Raw genomic sequence first — 17,832 nt, 5'->3', positions numbered from 1 at the left:
TTTTTTAAACTTTTCTTTATAATTTTATGAGTATTGTTTTTCAGGCCTCACTACCCACTAATTTAAACTTGATGAAATAAATTAATGTTGTCCCTTCCAATTTTCAACTTACCTTGTGCTTTTCAAACAGGGATGTGTTCAATAAATTCTTTTTAAAAAATTTTTATTTTTCATTTTTGTGGATACATAGTAGATGTATATATTTATGGGATACATGAGCTATTTTGACACAGGCATGCAATAAGTGATAATCACATCAGGGTAAATGGGTATCCACATCTCAAGCATTTATCCTTTGTGTTACAAACAATCCAATTATACTCTTTTAATATTATAAAACGTCAATAAGTTCTTGATGCTAGTGTTCACTCTCTTGTGACAAGAAAGCATTTATCTTTTTCTTCTTACAGTGCTTTCTCCAGCAGCATGAATACTATTTGTGGTAAACTAGGAGCTAGAAGGTTAGTGGCTTTATTAACCTCACTTAGTTAAATAGAGGCAAGAACACCTGGAATCCGATTCTTCTGATTCACAGTGCAATAACTTTTTTACCCAACTAGACAGCTTCAACAAAACTACTATGACTAAACTGCTGTAAGCACATTATTCTAAGTTTGTAGTACAAGTTTTTCTTCTTGAACAGAATTATTGGAGATAATCTCATTTTTTAATTAAATTATTATCATAATTACTTTGCTTTGTTATTACTAGTCCTTATTGTGAAAAACATCCTCTTCTTTATGTAGTCATCCCCTGTACCTCCCTTTATTTTAGTTCTGGTATACCTGTATTTGTTGAAGATTAATACACTTCTAAATTACAGAAAAGCGTCTTTGTTTTGTGCTATAAGAGAATAGCAGACTGGGTAATTTATAATTGTCAACCTAGATAACAGAGAGAGACTCTCTAAAATAAAATGATCTTTATTCAGGAATAGGGCATTGCAATAGGAGTATGTGTGCCCTTAGTAAACTACATGGGTATTTAGGGAGGTAAGGGAGCACAAAGGTTTTTAAAGAAAAAATGAAAAGGATTACATAATTGTTTTGAGATAATTTAGCCATGGCTACAAGGATCAGTTACAAAAGTGACACCAGTCCAAGGTTAGATAGGCAGTTGCTGGGCAGATATCCTCACAGAAATACTGTTTTGTGTGCAAGGTTGCTGTGGTGTTTGTGCAATGTTATGGTTTTTGCAGTAGCTTTTGTGATAGTTTTTGTTAGCAGGCATTTATTTGTGAGAACCCTTCCTTCATGGCCCTTTGAGGCTCTATTTTTTATTTTTATTTTTTAACCCAAATGACTCAATTTTGATCTTGACAACTTTCACATAATGAACAGAAATTTATTAGCTCATGGGTTCTTGAGGCTGGGAAGTCCAAGATTGAGGGGCTGGCATCTGGTGAGGGCCTTCTTGCTACATCATCCCATGGCAGAAGGACAAAGAGAAGATGAGAGAGAGAGAGAGAGAGAGAGAGAGAGAGAGAGAGAGAGAGCGCAAGAGAGCCCAAGAAAGGGCCAAACTCATCCTTTTATAAGGAACCCATTCCCAGGATAACAGCATTAATCCATTCATGAGGGCAGAGGCCTCATAACCTAATCACTTCTCATTGGGGATCAAGTTTTTAACATATAAACTTTGAGGGATATATTCAAACCATAGTATAAAGTGTATTAGTTAAGAAATCAGTCTCTAGACTGACGAGATTCAAATAATAGCTCTGCCACTTACCAGTTGCCTAACCCTGGTCAAACTACTTAGTCACTCTGAGCCTCAGTTTCTTCATCTGTAAAACAGGGATAATTATTGGTAAGTCATAGGGTTGTGGTGAAGTTTAAATGAACTTAAATGAAATTAGAATAGTGCCTAATACATAATAAGAGCTCAATAACTGTTAGCTTTTTTCATTATTACTATTTAGAACAAATCTAGACTCTGTAACATGGACTCTAAAGAACTCTGTTTTCAGAGATGAGGAAGATCTCTTTGTATCTAGCTTGATACAAGGAGGAACGTGCTCTTTTAATACAAGCCTTTGACACTATAATGCAGTTGTATTCTGCAGGGAACAATAATCAAATACGTTGGGTTAAAATATGCCAGCTTACTCATGCCATTAGATATTTGTTCTGCCCTTTTCACTCCTAGATTTGGTGTCCCCAGACATTTGGAGAGATTCCAGAATTCACCTTTCATTTTTGGTTAGTCTAGAATGACCTTCGAGAGAAAAAAATGTATCAATAAGAAATCTTAGAGCTAGATCTCTGCAATCCTATTGTCTGGAGATTCCCAGGATCAGGAAATGGCCCACAAACAAGATTTACCAGAACAAGAAGTGTCCAAATAATTGGTGATACAAGAAGATGATACAGCTGGGGAAGCCTGTCTGGATTGTGATGTAACTAAAAGTTTACGCCAAGTTATTATATTAGTTTGCTTTAAAAGATGGTATTAAGAAAGGAAAATTTATGGAATCCATAAATAGAGGTCAGAAAATCATATTTGGCAGGGTGTCTGTGTTCATTTCCCATTGTTGCTGTAAAAAATTGGCTTATTTTACAGTTCTGGAGGTCAGAAGTCCCAAGTGTCATCCTTTTCTTTCACTGGTGTGCCACAGCAAGATGGTGGTACAGTTTTCCAAGAAGAGGAAGTTTGTCGCTGATGGTATCTTCAAAGCTGAACTGAATGAAGTTCTCATTCAGGAGCTGGCTGAAGATAGCTACTCTGGAGTTGAGGTCTGAATTACACCAACTAGGACAGAAATCATTACCTTAGCCACCAGAACACAGAATGTTCTTGATGAGAAGGTCTGGCAGATCAGGGAATTGACTGCTGTAGTTCAGAAGAGGTTTGGCTTTTCAGAGGGTAAAGTAGAGCTTTATGCTGAAAAGGTGTCCACAAGAGTCATGTGCAGTTGCCCAGGCAGAGTCTCTGTGTTACAAACCCCTAGGAGGGCTTGCTGTGCAGAGGGCCTGCTATGGTGTGCTATGGTTCATCATGGAGAGTGGGACCAAAGGCTTCAAGGTCATTGTGTCTGGGAAACTCTGAGGACAGAGGGCTAAATTCATGAAGTTTGTGGATGGCCTGATGATCCATAGCTGGGACCCTGTTAATACTATGTTGACACCACTGTGCACCATGTGCTGCTCCAACAGGGTGTGCTGGGCATCAAGGTGAAGATCATGCTGCCCTGGGAACCAGCTGGTAAGATTAGCCCTAGGAAGCCCCTGCCCGACCACATGAGCATCGTGGAACCCAAAGATGAGATACTCTCCACCACCCCCATCTCAGAACAGAAATGTAGGAAGCCAGAGCCACCTGCCATGTCCCACCCAGTCCCCACAGCATAACAGGGTCTCCTTAGCAGCTGTGTCTGGAGTCTGGATGTTGTTCTGTAAAGAACTTTAATAAAATCTTGTACAAAGACAGAAAAAAGTCCTAAAGTTGTAGATGTGTCTCACTATGCTAAAATTAAGGTGTCAGCAGGGCTGTATTCCTCTCTAAAGAATCTAGAGGATAATCTGTATTCTTGCCTTTTCCAGCTTCTAGAGGTTCCCACATTTCTTGGCTCATGGCTCCCTTCATCTTCAAAGCCAGCCATGGCCAGTTGAGTCTTTCTCATATTGCGTCACTCTAAATTGTACCTCCTTCTTCCACATTTCAAGTACCCTTGTGATTACTACCGTGGGCCTACCTGGATAATCTAGGATAATTTTCTTATTTTAAATTCAGCTCACTAGCAACCTAAATTCCATCTGCAACCTTAATTTCTCCCTGCCATGTAACATAACATATTCACAAGTTCTGGGGATTAAGATGAGGACTTCTTTGGGGACTATTATTTTGACTACTACAGTGTCTTCAGAGTGTTCATCAGCTCTAGCCCACAGACTTAAGTATCTAGGCTCTTCAGCATGTATGTTCTTAAGATACAATGGATGCATCAGATTGTTATAACTTGATAGCACTAACTTCAACCAACTTCTATTGATCTAATTTTATACTTACGAAGCAATCTTTGAATAATAATTTGGTTTCCCACATTAATTTGCCTATGGAAATATAATGCTATGAGCAATTTAAAAAGTATTTAGTCAACTGGCAATTATCTTTATAAATCAATTAATTTGCATTCTTTTTTCTTTTTTTTTTTTTAACTCTAATCCCATGACAGATAATATATTAGGTTTTTTGCAGGGTTTTTTTTTTTTTTTTTTTTTTTTTTTTACAGATGGGGTCTCACTATGTTGCCCAGGCTGGTCTCAAACTCCTAGGTTCAAGTGATCCTCCTGCCTCAGCCTCCAAAAGTGTTGGGATTTACAGGTGTGAGCCACTGCGCCTGGTTGGGTTTTCAATGTATGAGTTTCTATGAGCTTCATCAATGTGTTTACACCCAAGAGGTAGACAAGACTTAGTAATCTGGCAGCTCATGTTTCTGAGTCTGCAAAAATAAAGACCAGATCTGCAAACTCTGGGGAAGTCTATCTGTCTAGTGGTCTTCTGAAATGATTGATTTTGATGTACTTTTCAAACTAAAGCTTAGAATGGATCTCACTTCCTGGCTATAAACTGGATACTCCCCTAACTTCTTTCATTACATTATTTATCCCTGCAGCATTGGTCAATTCTCTTCCTTGTTTTTATTCATTTTCTTTTTCACATCTACATACTATAATTGAACTTTTCTGGTGCAAAGTAACTTCCATAAATTTACAGTTCATTAAAAAAAGAAACGTGGATTGGCGCTAGAATTGTAACTAGAAAACTGTCTGGAATTGAGGCATACTTCTTTTTGTGTATTTCCTGTTTTCCTTTTCCAACTGGCCTATACTATGTTCCCATTCTGTTTATTTTCTGTCTGCTTCATAGTCTCTGCATTGTAACTTTAGTTTGTATGCTCTTAGTTTTTCTCTTCATCATGAACTTTTAGCCTTAATTCCATTCTGCCTCATACTCTCCTTATTTCCTTTGTTTATATAGATAGAGGTTTCACACTAAAAAAAAAAAAAAAAAAAAAAAAAAAGTGTCTAGGGCCCCATACAACTAGGGACAGCCCTGATGAGAACAACCATAATTGGCTTAGGATGGTTGGTGGTCCTCAATCTTGACTGTGCTTTAGACTTACTTGAGGGTGCTTCTAAAACAATCTTTTTCAGACTTGATTTCCAGACCAAATTTCCTCTGTAGAAGAAATACACATACAAACATATTTATATGCCTGTGTACTTATTTATATCTAAGGAAGAAGAAATAAGTGGAAGAATATACATCAAGACATTGAAATGACAATGGGAACAACCACATGATAATGAGAAACAACTATATTAGAGTACTCCAGAGAAACAGAACCAATAGGAGATTATATATATAATTGGCTCATTTGATTATAGAAGCTGAGAAATCCCACAACCTGCCACCTTCAAGCTGGAGATCCAGAAAAGCCAGTTGTGTATTTCCAGTTCAAGCCTGAGGACTTGACAACCAGGAGCACTGATGTCCAAGGGCAGGAGGAGATGGATGTCCAGACTCCAGAAAAGAGAGTGAATTGACCCTTCCTCTGTCTTTTTGTTCTGTTTAATCATGCAACAGTTTGGATGATGCCCACCACATTGATGAGGGCTATCTTCTTTACTCAGTCGACTGATTCAAATCTCTTCCTACTATGTCCTTTTTCTCTTCCAGGAGAAAAAACTTCATAGCCTCACCTAGCGATAATGTTCTACCAGTTACCTGGGCATGCTTAGCCTAGTCAAGTTGACTCCTAAAACTAACCATCCATAACAAACAAACAGTATAGTACTTTAACCCAAATAATAAAACAAATATACCTGGATCTATGCTGACATACATATGTAAATATATGATTAAGTAAATAAATAAATAGGTAAAAGATAAATCTTCCTTACTAAAGAATTCCAAATAATACATGCAGACAGTTTCCCCCCCAGAGATGTAACTTAAAGCTTCACCCCTTCAGTATGGGCTGAATTTAGTGTCTTGCTTCCAAACAATAGATTATGTAAAGAGAAAAAATAGTAACTTTACAGCAGAGACCCCTGGCATACACTACCTGAACAAAGCAATCAGGGTTAGCATCAACAGTGATAAGTCATGTTGGTAGTATGTATTCCTGACATGATTGATAAGAAGAGAACTTTACCTTTACCTCTGTGGTATTCCTCTTAAAAGTCTGTAACCCTATAACTAGTCATGAGAAAAAAAAACATCATCAGACAAACCCAAATTTAAGGACATTATACGAAATATCTGACCAGCACTATTCAAAAATATCCAGGTCATCAAAAACAAGTAAAGACTGAGAAACTGTCACAGACCAGAGGAGAATAAGGAGACTTAATGGCTAAATGTAATGTGGTATCCTGCATGGGATCCTGGAACAGAAAAAAGACGTAGTAGGAAAAATTGGTGAAATTTGAATTAACTGTGAAAATTGATTAATAGTCATGAACCAATAACACTCTCTCAATTTTAACAAATGTGCCATAGTTATGTTAATATTAGAGGAAACTGGGTAAAAGACACACAGGCACTCTCTGTGCTATCTTTATAACTTTTCTGTAAATTTAAATTAAATTATTCCAAAATAAAACGTTCGATATAGTTTGGATATTTGTCCCTGCCCAAATCTCATGTTGAAATGTAATCTTCATCGTTGGCGGTGGGGCCTGGTGGGAGGTGTTTGGGTCATGGGGGAGGATCCCTCTTGGCTTGGTGCTGTCCTCATGATAGTGAATGAGTTTTGATGAGATCTGTTCCTTGTAAAGCGTGGCCCTCCAGCCTCCACCTCTTGCTCCTGTTCCCGCTATGTGATGTGCAAGCTTCTGCTCCACCTTCTGCCATGAGTAAAATCTCCCTGAAGCCTCCCCATAAGCCAAGAGATGCCTGCTCTGTACAGCCTGCAGAACCGTGAGCCAGTTAAACCTATTTTTTAAAATAAATTACTCAGTCTCAGGTATTTCTTTATAGCAACACAAGAGTGGCCAATACAAAGTTTACTTTAAAAATATACTCCAGGCCAGGTGTGGTGGCTCATGCCCGTAATCCCAGCACTTCGGGAGGCTGAGGTGGGGAGATCACTTGAGGTCAGGAATTTGAGACCAGTCTGGCCAACATGGTGAAACTAAAAATACTAAAAATACTCTCTACTAAAAATACAAAATTAGGTAGGCATGGTGGCATGCGCCCGTAATCCCAGCTACTTTGGGAGCCTGAGGCAGTAGAATCGCTTGAACTTGGGAGGCAGAGATTGAACCGGGATCATGCCACTGCACTCCAGCCTGGGTGACAGACAGAGACTCTATCTCAAAAAAAATTTTATATATATATGTGTGTGTGTGTGTGTGTGTGTGTGTATGAATATATGTGTGTATATATATGCATATATGTGTCTGTGTGTGTGTGTGTGTGTGTGTGTGTGTGTGTGTATATATATATGTATATATTCCAAAGATGCTGAGGTGTGGGTTGGTACGGCATCTCACTTGCCTGAGTCTGAGGGCTGCATTGATTCCCATTTACCTTGTATATGGTTAGTTTAGGCATGGGCAAGTGACAATTCTAGCCAATGCCATAGAGGGGAAGTCTGCTGAGAATGTATGAGCAAGGTCTTAAACTAAACTATTTGGAGGAAAAAAAATCAGTCTGTTTTCTGCTACTGATTGTTGTGTCTATAGTGAGCGGTGATTTTGCCCCCACTCTCCATGGGACTTTTGGCAATGACTGAAGAGTGAAGACACTTTTGCTTTTTGTAACTGTGGGGAGAGTGCTATGGGCATCTACTGGGTAGAAAACAGGGATGCTGCTAAACATTCCACAATGCACAGGACAGCCCCCCATAACAATGAATGATTCAGCCCCAAATACCAACTTCCAAAGTTAAGAAACTGCTGTATGTGATCACTGTTGTATGGCAGATGTGCTATGACTGTGAAGACAAGGCTGAGGATGACAGAACCAAAGCGCACACAAAAAAATTAGTTCATGGTGACAATGTTGAGGAACCATTGAATTAAACAACCTCTCACATGCCTTACCTGGACTCTTTTTTTTTTTTTTTTTTTTTAGTTGATTTGGCAGGTGAGTTGTTACACAGTCCTTAGTGGATTCCAACTTCCATGGTCACTGTCCTGCTTGGACTCTTTTTAGGTGAAAATAAATCTCTTTATTGTTTAAAAACTCTGTTGGCATTTATTTGCAGACAAGAGCATTCTAATTGACATAGAAAAAGAAGGAGTACAACAAATTTTGTGGGGCTACAAGCACAGGGTGTCCCAGGGAGGGGAAAAATTAGAATGATACAAATTCTAACTGAAATTCCACTTGCTCTGAGAAGTCACCAAAATAACTTTCTGTGTTGTCAAGACAGACGCTCAGCTGAACACTTCCATCACAGTAAGCTATGCTGATTTTATTTGCTCCACTTATCAGGATTTAGAACAAAACTTTTTTGAAAGTGACTTGAAATCAGGGAACATTGTTAAAGTTTTTATATATTCTTTGAGGAAACCACTCCCAAACTTTTCTGTTCAAAGACGTTTAGGTTTTTTTGTTTGTTTGTTTTTGTTTTTTGGAGACAGTTTCACTCTTACTGCCCAGGATAGAGTGCAATGGCACAATCTCAGCTCACCAGAGCCTCTGCCTCCCTGGTTCAAGCAATTCTCCCGCCTCAGCCTCCTGAGTAGCTGGGATTATAGACATGTGCCAACTCCCCTGGCTCATTTTGTATTTTTAGTAGAGACAGGGTTTCTCCATGTTGGTCAGGCTGGTCTCAAACTCCCGACCTCAGGTGATCCACCCGCCTTGACCTCCCAAAGTGCTGGGATTACAGGTGTGAGCCACCATGCCCGGCCAGATGTTTAGTTTTTTATTAAAAATTTTAAAATATACATTTGTTCTTTGTACTAACCAAGAAGCACTGATCTTCAAAGACATTTAAAGTGCTGAAAAGGAAAAAATGATATAATCTCTTTAAATTTGCAATTTAGGCTGGATGCAGTGGCTCATGCCTGTAATCCCAACACTGAGAGGCCAAGGAAGGAGAATTGCTTGAGCCCAGCAGTTCAAGACTAGCCTGGGCAACAAAGCAAAACCCCATCTCTAGAAAAAAATTAAGCCTGGCCAACATGGTGAAACCCCATCTCTACCAAAAAATATAAAAATTAGCCAGGTGTGGGGGTGCGTGCCAGTCCCAGCTACTGGGGAGGCTGATGTGGGAGAATCACTTGAACCCGGGAGGCAGAGGTTGTAGTGAGCCGAGATTGCCCCGTTGCACTCTAGCCTGGGCAATAGAGAGAGAGAGAGACCCTGTCTTAAATGAATGAGTGAATGAATATATAAAATAAAAATAAAAATAAAAATAAATTAGCCAGGCTCAGTGGCACACACCTCTAGTCTTAGCTATTTAGGTCTGAGGCAGGAGGGTGCCTTGAGTCCAGGAGTTTGATGTTGCAGTGAGCTATGATTGCACAACTGTACTTCAGCCTGGGTGACAGAGCGAGACCCTGACTAAAAAAAAAAAATATATTGCAACTTAGAAGAAACATTTTTGGGCCAGGCGCGGTGGCTCATGCCTGTAATCCTAGCACTTTGGGAGGCCAAGACAGGCAGATCACGAGGTCAGGAGATTGAGACGATCCTGGCTAACACGATGAAACCCCATCTCTACTTAAAAAAATACAAAAAAATTAGCCTGGCATGGTGGGTGCCTGTAGTCCCAGCTACTCAGGAGGCTGAGGCAGAATTACTTGAACCCGGGAGGCGGAGGTTGTAGTCAGCTGAGATTGCACCACTGCACTTCAGAGCGGTGACAGAACAAGACTCTGTCTCAAAGAAAAAAAAAAAATTTACAATTGAAGTTGGAAAATAATTTTTTTAATATACTTTAAGTTCTAGGGTACATGTACACAACGTGCAGGTTTGTTACATATGTATCCATGTGCCATGTTGGTGTGCTGCACCCATCAACTCGTTATTTACGTTAGGTATATCTCCTAATGCAATCCCTCCCTCCTCCCCCAACCCCATGACAGGCCCTGGTGTGTGATGTTCCCCTTCCTGTGTCCAAGTGTTCTCATTGTTCAATTCCCACCTACGAGTGAGAACATACAGTGTTTGGTTTTCTGTCCTTGCAATAGTTTGCTCAGAATGATGGTTTCCAACTTCATCCATGTCCCTGTAAAGGACATGAACTCATCCTTTTTTATGGCTGCATAGTATTCCATGGTGTATATGTACCACATTTTCTTAATCCAGTCTATCACTGATGGACATTTGGGTTGATTCCAAGTCTTTACTATTGTGAATAGTGCCACAATAAACATACATGTGCATGTGTCTTTACAGCAGCATGATTTATAATCCTTTGGGTATATACCCAGTAATGGGATGGCTGGGTCAAATGGTATTTCTAGTTCTAGATCCTTGAGGAACCGCCACACTGTCTTCCACAATGGTTGAACTAGTTTACAGTCCCACCAACAGTGTAAAAGCGTTCCTATTTCTCCACATCCTCTCCAGCACCTGTTGTTTTCTGACTTTTTAATGATCGCCATTCTAACTGGTATGAGATGGTATCTCATTGTGGTTTTGATTTGCATTTCTCTGATGGCCAGTGATGATGAGCATTTTTTCATGTGTCTGTTGGCTGCTTAAATGTCTTCTTTTGAGAAGTGTCTGTTCTTATCCTTTGCCTACTTTTTGATGGGGTTGTTTGATTTTTTTCTTGTAAGTTTGTTTAAGTTCTTTGTAGATTCTGGATATTAGCCCTTTTTCAGATGGGTAGATTGCAAAACTTTTCTCCTATTCTGTAGGTTGCCTGTTCACTCTGATGGTAGTTTCTTTTGCTGTGCAGAAGCTTTTTAGTTTAATTAGATCCCATTTATCAATTTTGGCTTTTGTTGCCATTGCTTTTGGTGTCTTAGACATGAAGTCCTTGCCCATGCCTATGTCCTGAATGGTATTGCCTAGGTTTTCTTCTAGGGTTTTTATGGTTTTAGTTCTAACATTTAAGTCTTTAATCCATCTTGAATTAATTTTTGTATAAGATGTAAGGAAGGGATCCAGTTTCAGCTTTCTACATATGACTCGCCAGTTTTCCCAGCACCATTTATTAAACAGGGAATCCTTTCCCCATTTCTTGTTTTCGTCAGGTTTGTCAAAGATCAGATGGTTGTAGATGTGTGGTATTATTTCTGAGGGCTCTGTATACCATTGGTCTGTATCTCTGTTTTGGTGGAAAATAATTTTTATGTGAATTATTAAAACAGTGGGTAAATGGGAATAGATAAAAAAGGAGAAAAAGCTGTTATATTTTTGTTTTTTTCTCCCTTTTTCTAATGTGATAGGAGGGGGAAATCAAGGCATATTGAGCATAGTGAAAGGTTTAAATGATCTTACAGGAACTATTTCTTTAAGAAGAGACAATTAGTGACAACACTGGAGGCAAGAAGATCAGGCTCCTATGGCCAGGGCCTTGGATGTGCTAGTTAAAATTTTCCTTAATATGAAAGCCATGATTTAATCAAGTTATGATAAAAACAATACTTGAATTTGGTAAGCTAGTGATACCACTTTTTATCTAGGATTTTATTTTATATAATGCTACCTTTCCTCACAAATTGTAAAGCTAGTAGAAACACATTTAATCTCACTAGCCTTTTATTGCACATTATTAAAAACAGAAATCCTTATTCAGCTCCTGGGTAATAAATTCTTTTTTTTTTTTTTGAGATGGAGTCTCGCTCTGTCACCCAGGCTGGAGTGCAGTGGCGCAATCTCGTCTCATTGTAAGCTCCACCTCCTGGGTTCACGCCATTCTCCTGCCTCAGCCTCCTGAGTAGCTGGGACTACAGGTGCCCGCCACCATGCCTGGCTAATTTTTTTGTGTTTTTAGTAGAGACGGGGTTCCACCATGTTAGCCAGGATGGTCTTGATCTCCTGACCTTGTGATCCGCCCACCTCAGCCTCCCAAAGTGCTGGGATTACAGGCATGAGCCACCGCGCCTAGTCTTAAATTCTTGATCTACCTATGTAAAAATCTAACTCAGCAGTAAAAATCTAACTCAGCAGTAAACGTCTAACTCAGCTACCTGAAATGTTACCGTAGTTAATGACAGTTACATGCACACATTTTATTTAGTCCTATTAACAAGCCTATTAAGGAGGTACTATTATGATGCTCTTTTTATGGACAAGAAAACTTAGGCTGAGAGAGGTTAAATAACATGCCCAAGTCCACATAGGCATGAGCACACTTTGGAGACATTGTGGGTTCATTTCCACATCACCGTAATAAAGCAAATATTGCAATAAAGCAAGCCACACAATTATTTTTTGGTTTCTCTGTGCACATAAAAGTTATGCTTACAGTATATTGTGGTCTATTAAGTATGGAATAGCATTATGTCTAAAAAACAATGTGTATACCTCAAACAAAAAATACTTTTGGCCTGGTGCAGTGGCTCATGCCTGTAATCCCAGCACGTTGGGAGTCCAAGGCAGGTGGATCATGAGGTTAAGAGATGGAGACCATCCTGGCCAACATGGTGAAACACCATCTTTACTAAAAATACAAAAATTAGCTGGGTGTGGTGACACACACCTGTAATCCTAGCTACGTGGGAGGCTGAAGCATGAGAATTGCTTGAACCTGGGAAACAGAGGTTGCAGTGAGCGGAGATCATGCCACTGCACTCCAGCCTGGCAACACAGAGAGACTGTCAAAAAAAAAAAAAAAAAAAAAAAAAAAAAGCCCCAAAAAGCAAAAAACAAAAAACAAACAAAAAAAATCTTCATTTTTGAGACAGAGTCTCACTCTATCACCCAGGCTGGAATGCAGTGGCATGATCTCCGCTCACTGCAACCTCCATTTCCCAGGTTCAAGCAATTCTCATGCTTCAGCCTCCCAAGTAGCTAGGATTACAGGTGTGTGTCACCACACCCAGCTAATTTTTGTATTTTTAATAGAAATGGGATTTCACCACGTTGGCCAGGCTGGTCTCACAATCCTGACCTCAGATGATCTGCTCACCTTTGCCTCCCAAAGTGCTGGGCTTACAGGCATGGGCCACAACGCCTGGCCAAAAAATACCTTACTGGGAAAAATTCTAATGATCACCTGAGACTTCAGTGGGTCCTAACTTTTTTGCTGGTGGAGAGTCTTGCCTTGATGTTAATGGCTGCTGCCTGATCAGGGTAGTGATTGCTGAAGGTTGGGGTGGCTGTGGTAATTTTTAAAAACTAAGACAACTTATGATTTGCTTTATTCATAGTATACTTACTGCAGTGTTCTGATTTGAAAGGTATGTGTTTATTATTACACATTTGTGGGTACAGCGAATTTGTTAATTATGTGGTTAAATATTTTCTATTCTTACTGGTCTTTTTGTCTGCTTTTTTCTATCAGTTACTATGAGAGGTGTGTTAAAATCTCTCTAAAAAAAGAAAGGAAGGAAGGAAAGAAGGAAGGAAGAAAGAAAAAGAAAGAAAGAAAGGAAGGAAGGAAAGAAGGAAGGAAGGAAGGAAGAAAGGAGGGAGGGAGGGAGGGAGACAACCATGAAGTTTGCTGCATCAGTGGACTCTTCCTTTCACAAAACATTTTTCTGTAGCATGCTATGCTGTTTGATAGCATTTTACTCAGTAGAACTGCTTTCAAAATTGTAGTCAGTCCTCTCAGGCCTTGCCAATACTTTATCAACTAAGTTTATGGAGTATGGTAATTCCTTTGTTGTCATTTAAACAATGTTCACAGCATCTTCACCAGGAATAGATTCCGTCTCAAGAAACCACTTTCTTTGAGCATTTATAAGAGGTAACTCCTTATCTGTTCAAGTCTGATCATGAGTTGCAGCAATTCAGTCACATTTTTAAGCTGCATTTCTAGTTCTCTTGCTAGTTCCACCACACCTGCACATCCTTCCTCTACTGAAGTCTTAAACCCCTCAGAGTCATATATGATGGTTGGAATCAACTTTTTCCAAACTCCTGTGAATAACATGATGATATTTCAGCCTCCTCCCATGAGTTACAATTTTTTTTAACACTTTAACTTTTACTTTTTTTTTTCTTTTTGAGACAGAGTCTTGTTCTGTTGCTCAGGCTAGAGTGCAGTGGCAAAATCCCAGCTCCTGCAACTTCCACCTCTTGGGCTAAAATGATCCTCCCAACTCAGCCTCTGAGTAGCTGAGACTACTGGTGCATGCCACCATGACCAGCTAATTTTTGTATTTTTTATAGAGATGAGGTTTCACCATTTTGCCCAGGCTGGTCTCGAACTTCTGTGCTCAAGCGATCCACCCACCTTGGCCTCCCAAAGTGCGGGGATTACAGGTGTGAGCTACCATACTCAGCCCACAAATGTTCTTAATGGCTATGACAAATGATGAATCCTTTCCAGAAGATTTTCAATTTACACTGCCAAGATCCATCAGAGGAATCACTATTTATGGCAGCTACAGCCTTAAGAAATATAGTTATTAAATAATAAGACTTGAAAGTAAAAATTAACTGTGTGATCCATGGGCTGCAAAATAGATGTTGTATTAGCAGGTATGAAAACAACATTAATCTCCTAATACATCTTCATCAGAGCTCTTGGGTGACCAGGTACATTGTCACAATGAGCAGTAATATTTTGAAACAAATCTTTTTTTTTTAAGCAGTAGGTCTCAACATGGGCATAAAATATTCAGTAAACTATGCTGTAAATAAATGTGCAGTCATCCAAGCTTTGTTGTTTCATTTATAGAGCACAGGCAGAGTAGATTTAGCTAATTCTTAAGGGCCCTAGGATTTTCAGAATGGTCAGTGAGCATTGGCTTCCACCCAAAGTTAGCTGCATTAACCCCTAACAAGGGAGTCAGCCTGTCCTTTAAAGTTTGAAGCCAGGCATTGATTTCTCTCTAGCTATGAATATCCTAGATGGCATCTTCTTCCAATAGAAGGCTGTTTCACCTACATAGAAAATCTATCGTTGAGTATAGCTACCTTCATTAGCAATCTTAGGTAGATCTTCTGGATAGCTTCCTGCAGCTTCTACATCAGCACTTACTGCTTTACCTTGCACTTTTATGTTTTGGAGGCCACATCTTTCCTTAAATCTCATAAGCCAACCTCTGCTAGCTTCAAACTTTTCTTCTGCAGCTTCCTCACCTCTCTACCCTTCACAGAATTAAAGAGAGTTAGGGCTTTGCTCTGGAGTAAGCTTTGGTTTAAGGGCATATTGTGGCTAGTATGATTTTCTATTCAGACCACTCAAACTTTCTCTGCATCAGTAATAAGGCTGTTCTGCTTTCCTATCATTTGTATGGTCACAGGAACAATACTTTTAGTTTTCTTCAAGAACTTTTCCTTTGCATTCACAACTTGGCTAATGGTTTGGTGTAGGAGGCCAAGCTTTGGGCCTGTCTTGGCTTTCCACATGCCTTCCTCACTAAGCTTACCATTTCTAGCTTTTCATATAAAATGAGAGACTTGCAACTCTTCTTTTCATTTGAACACTTTCACTTTTCACCCTACACTTAAGAGGCCATTGTAGGGTGTAGCTGACCTAATTTCAACATTGTTGTGTCTCAGGGAATAGGGAGGCCAGAGGAGAGAGGAAGTGATGGGGACTGCCAATTTGTAGAGCTGTCAGAACACACACATTTATCGATTGTGTTTGCTGACTTATATGAATATGGTTCACGGAGCCCTCAAACAATTACAACAATAACACCACAGATTACTGATCGCAGATCACCATAACAGATAAATGGCACCAACAGATGTACTCAATGCAGAGTTGCCACACACTTTCCATAGTAAACAGCACAATATCTCTGAAGCACAATAAAATGAAGTGTGGCTGTAGAATGCTGGAGCCAGGAAGTAATTCCAGACTGTGTGCCTAGACTGTGTATGTCTTCTATATTATACTGATAGTGCCAAGAAGGAACAAAGCGGGTATGTGTCAACGTTGAACATATTAAGGACCAGCAAATAGCACACTTCCACAGGCCTTCCTACTGTGCTGAGCTACTAATAGGTCCTCAATATATATTTATCGGTTAAGTTTAAAAAATTTTTTCCTGTTGCGGAATGGTGGGCAGAACGCTGAGCTGAGTATCAGACCTGGATGCTAACAAGGGCTCCTCTATTAACCAACTATGTGGCTTTGGATAAGTTACTTATCTGAGGCTCATTTTAAAAATTAGAATAATAATAACTGCTAGGCCTACTTCCTAATATTGGGATTATGTATGGAATTCTTCAGAAAATGTGATTTCTTAAAAAACAAATGAAAAGCTTTACAGACTCAAATTCTAAGTTCAAAGAGGCCCACTAGACAGGGTACCACACTTCTGAAAAAAACAGCTCAACCTCTTAATCACAGACTGTAAACCTAATTCCATATCCAAGTAAAAGTCTGGCTAATAACTCAGGAATCTTTAATTTGGTCTTACTTCCCTGAACTTATTTTCCGGACTTTTTCATCTGACTCCATCATCCCTCCACCCAAACTAATCAGTTTCCCTTCCAAAGTCATTTTCAGGAGCTGAAGTGAAAAAGTGTGCCTCCCAGAGGTTAGACTCTCAGGGGCATTCTGTTCAAAGAACATAGGAAGAAACACTTTGTCCTTTTACTGTTACCTCAGGCCTCACAGGTCTTTTCAAAGCCAGAAGCTAAAGTGGCTTAAGAGAAAGCTAGAAGTATTGGGGTAATAGTATTCCCACTTCAGGGTGAGATTGTGAGGATGTACCTGTTTTATGATTCTAATTCGTTCGATTGGCAGTCCTTGAACTAAATTAAAAACAAATAAAAGTTCACATGATTTAAACTCATGATACTTCTTTGTGAAAAGGGAAAACGGGACATGTCGTTAGCCCCAGCATATTTTTTGTGATGGGGCTTTTACTATGTTGCCCAGGCTGGCCTCAAACTCCTGGATTCAAACTATCCTTCCCTGTAGGTGGAATTACACATGCATGCTACCATGCTTGGCTATGGGCTTGTTTTTAATCGTTGGACGGTCTGGGTGCCCCTTTCACTTTATTCTTTTTTTCCTCTCTTACTTTTTTTCTCTCTCACTTGTTAAGTCTTTGTCCTCTTTGAGTGCTCTTCCAAAAGACTGAAATTGCAGGTTACATTTATACCTAAAAGATCTTCCTGCCTAGGCAAAGAGAAAATAATACTAAATTCCATAGAAAGCAGGTAATTTGTCCACAGGACACAGAGCTGATCACTGTGGAAAATCCCTGCAATCACACCTTCCATTCTCTCTCCCTCTTTCTCTCCTTTGCCCTTGCTCTCTCCATGTGACGTGCCTGCTCCCCCTTCACCCTCCACCATGATTGTAAGATTCCTGAGGCCTCCCTAGAAGCTGAGCAGATGCCAGCACCATGCTTCCCGTAAAGACTGAAGAACTGTGAGTCAACTATACTTCTTTCCTTTATAAATTACCCGGTCTCAGGTATTTCTTTATAGCAATGCAAGAACAATACCTTATTCTTTTCCCATTCATCCAAACAACTGGAAATTAAGCTTCCTGAGGCCAGAGGTCTTGCGGCGTTTAGGACATAGTGAGCGCTCAACAGACACATGTTAAATGAAAGAACCAATACTTTACTGTGCGCCGCTGTGTGCCCGGTATCGCTCTAGGAGCTGAGCAGAGAGGTAACAACTACACTGCGCTTCCTTTGGAGAGAGACACTGGAGAACTAAAACCGACCCCAGCGCTAAGCGATTTGCCTAATAGAGGGAACGCCGGCTGAGACCAGCGCAAGGCGGGCGCTGGGTGGCGTGCGCGACTGCAAAGTCTGTGCCCAGGTTCTGCTC

The 17,832-nt window shown here is 39.8% G+C and overlaps 1 protein-coding gene and 1 pseudogene across 1 annotated transcript in view; both read left to right on the top strand.

The window, feature by feature from the left end:
* LOC105499055 (thiosulfate sulfurtransferase like domain containing 3) overlaps positions 1-5,368 on the top strand; it is a 57,938-nt gene extending 52,570 nt beyond the window's left edge. Inside the window, exon 4 of the mRNA XM_011771459.2 lies at positions 5,242-5,368. Coding sequence (XP_011769761.1) covers positions 5,242-5,254 — 13 coding nt within the window. The 3' untranslated portion in view covers positions 5,255-5,368. The remainder of the gene's footprint in view (positions 1-5,241) is intronic.
* On the top strand, positions 2,622-3,433 carry LOC105499053 (small ribosomal subunit protein uS3-like; annotated as a pseudogene).
* Positions 5,369-17,832: the final 12,464 nt, after the last annotated feature.

The sequence above is a fragment of the Macaca nemestrina genome, chromosome 5, assembly GCF_043159975.1.
Source record: "Macaca nemestrina isolate mMacNem1 chromosome 5, mMacNem.hap1, whole genome shotgun sequence".
Classification (NCBI taxonomy): domain Eukaryota; kingdom Metazoa; phylum Chordata; class Mammalia; order Primates; family Cercopithecidae; genus Macaca; species Macaca nemestrina.
This window is presented reverse-complemented; position numbering and strand designations above follow the sequence as displayed.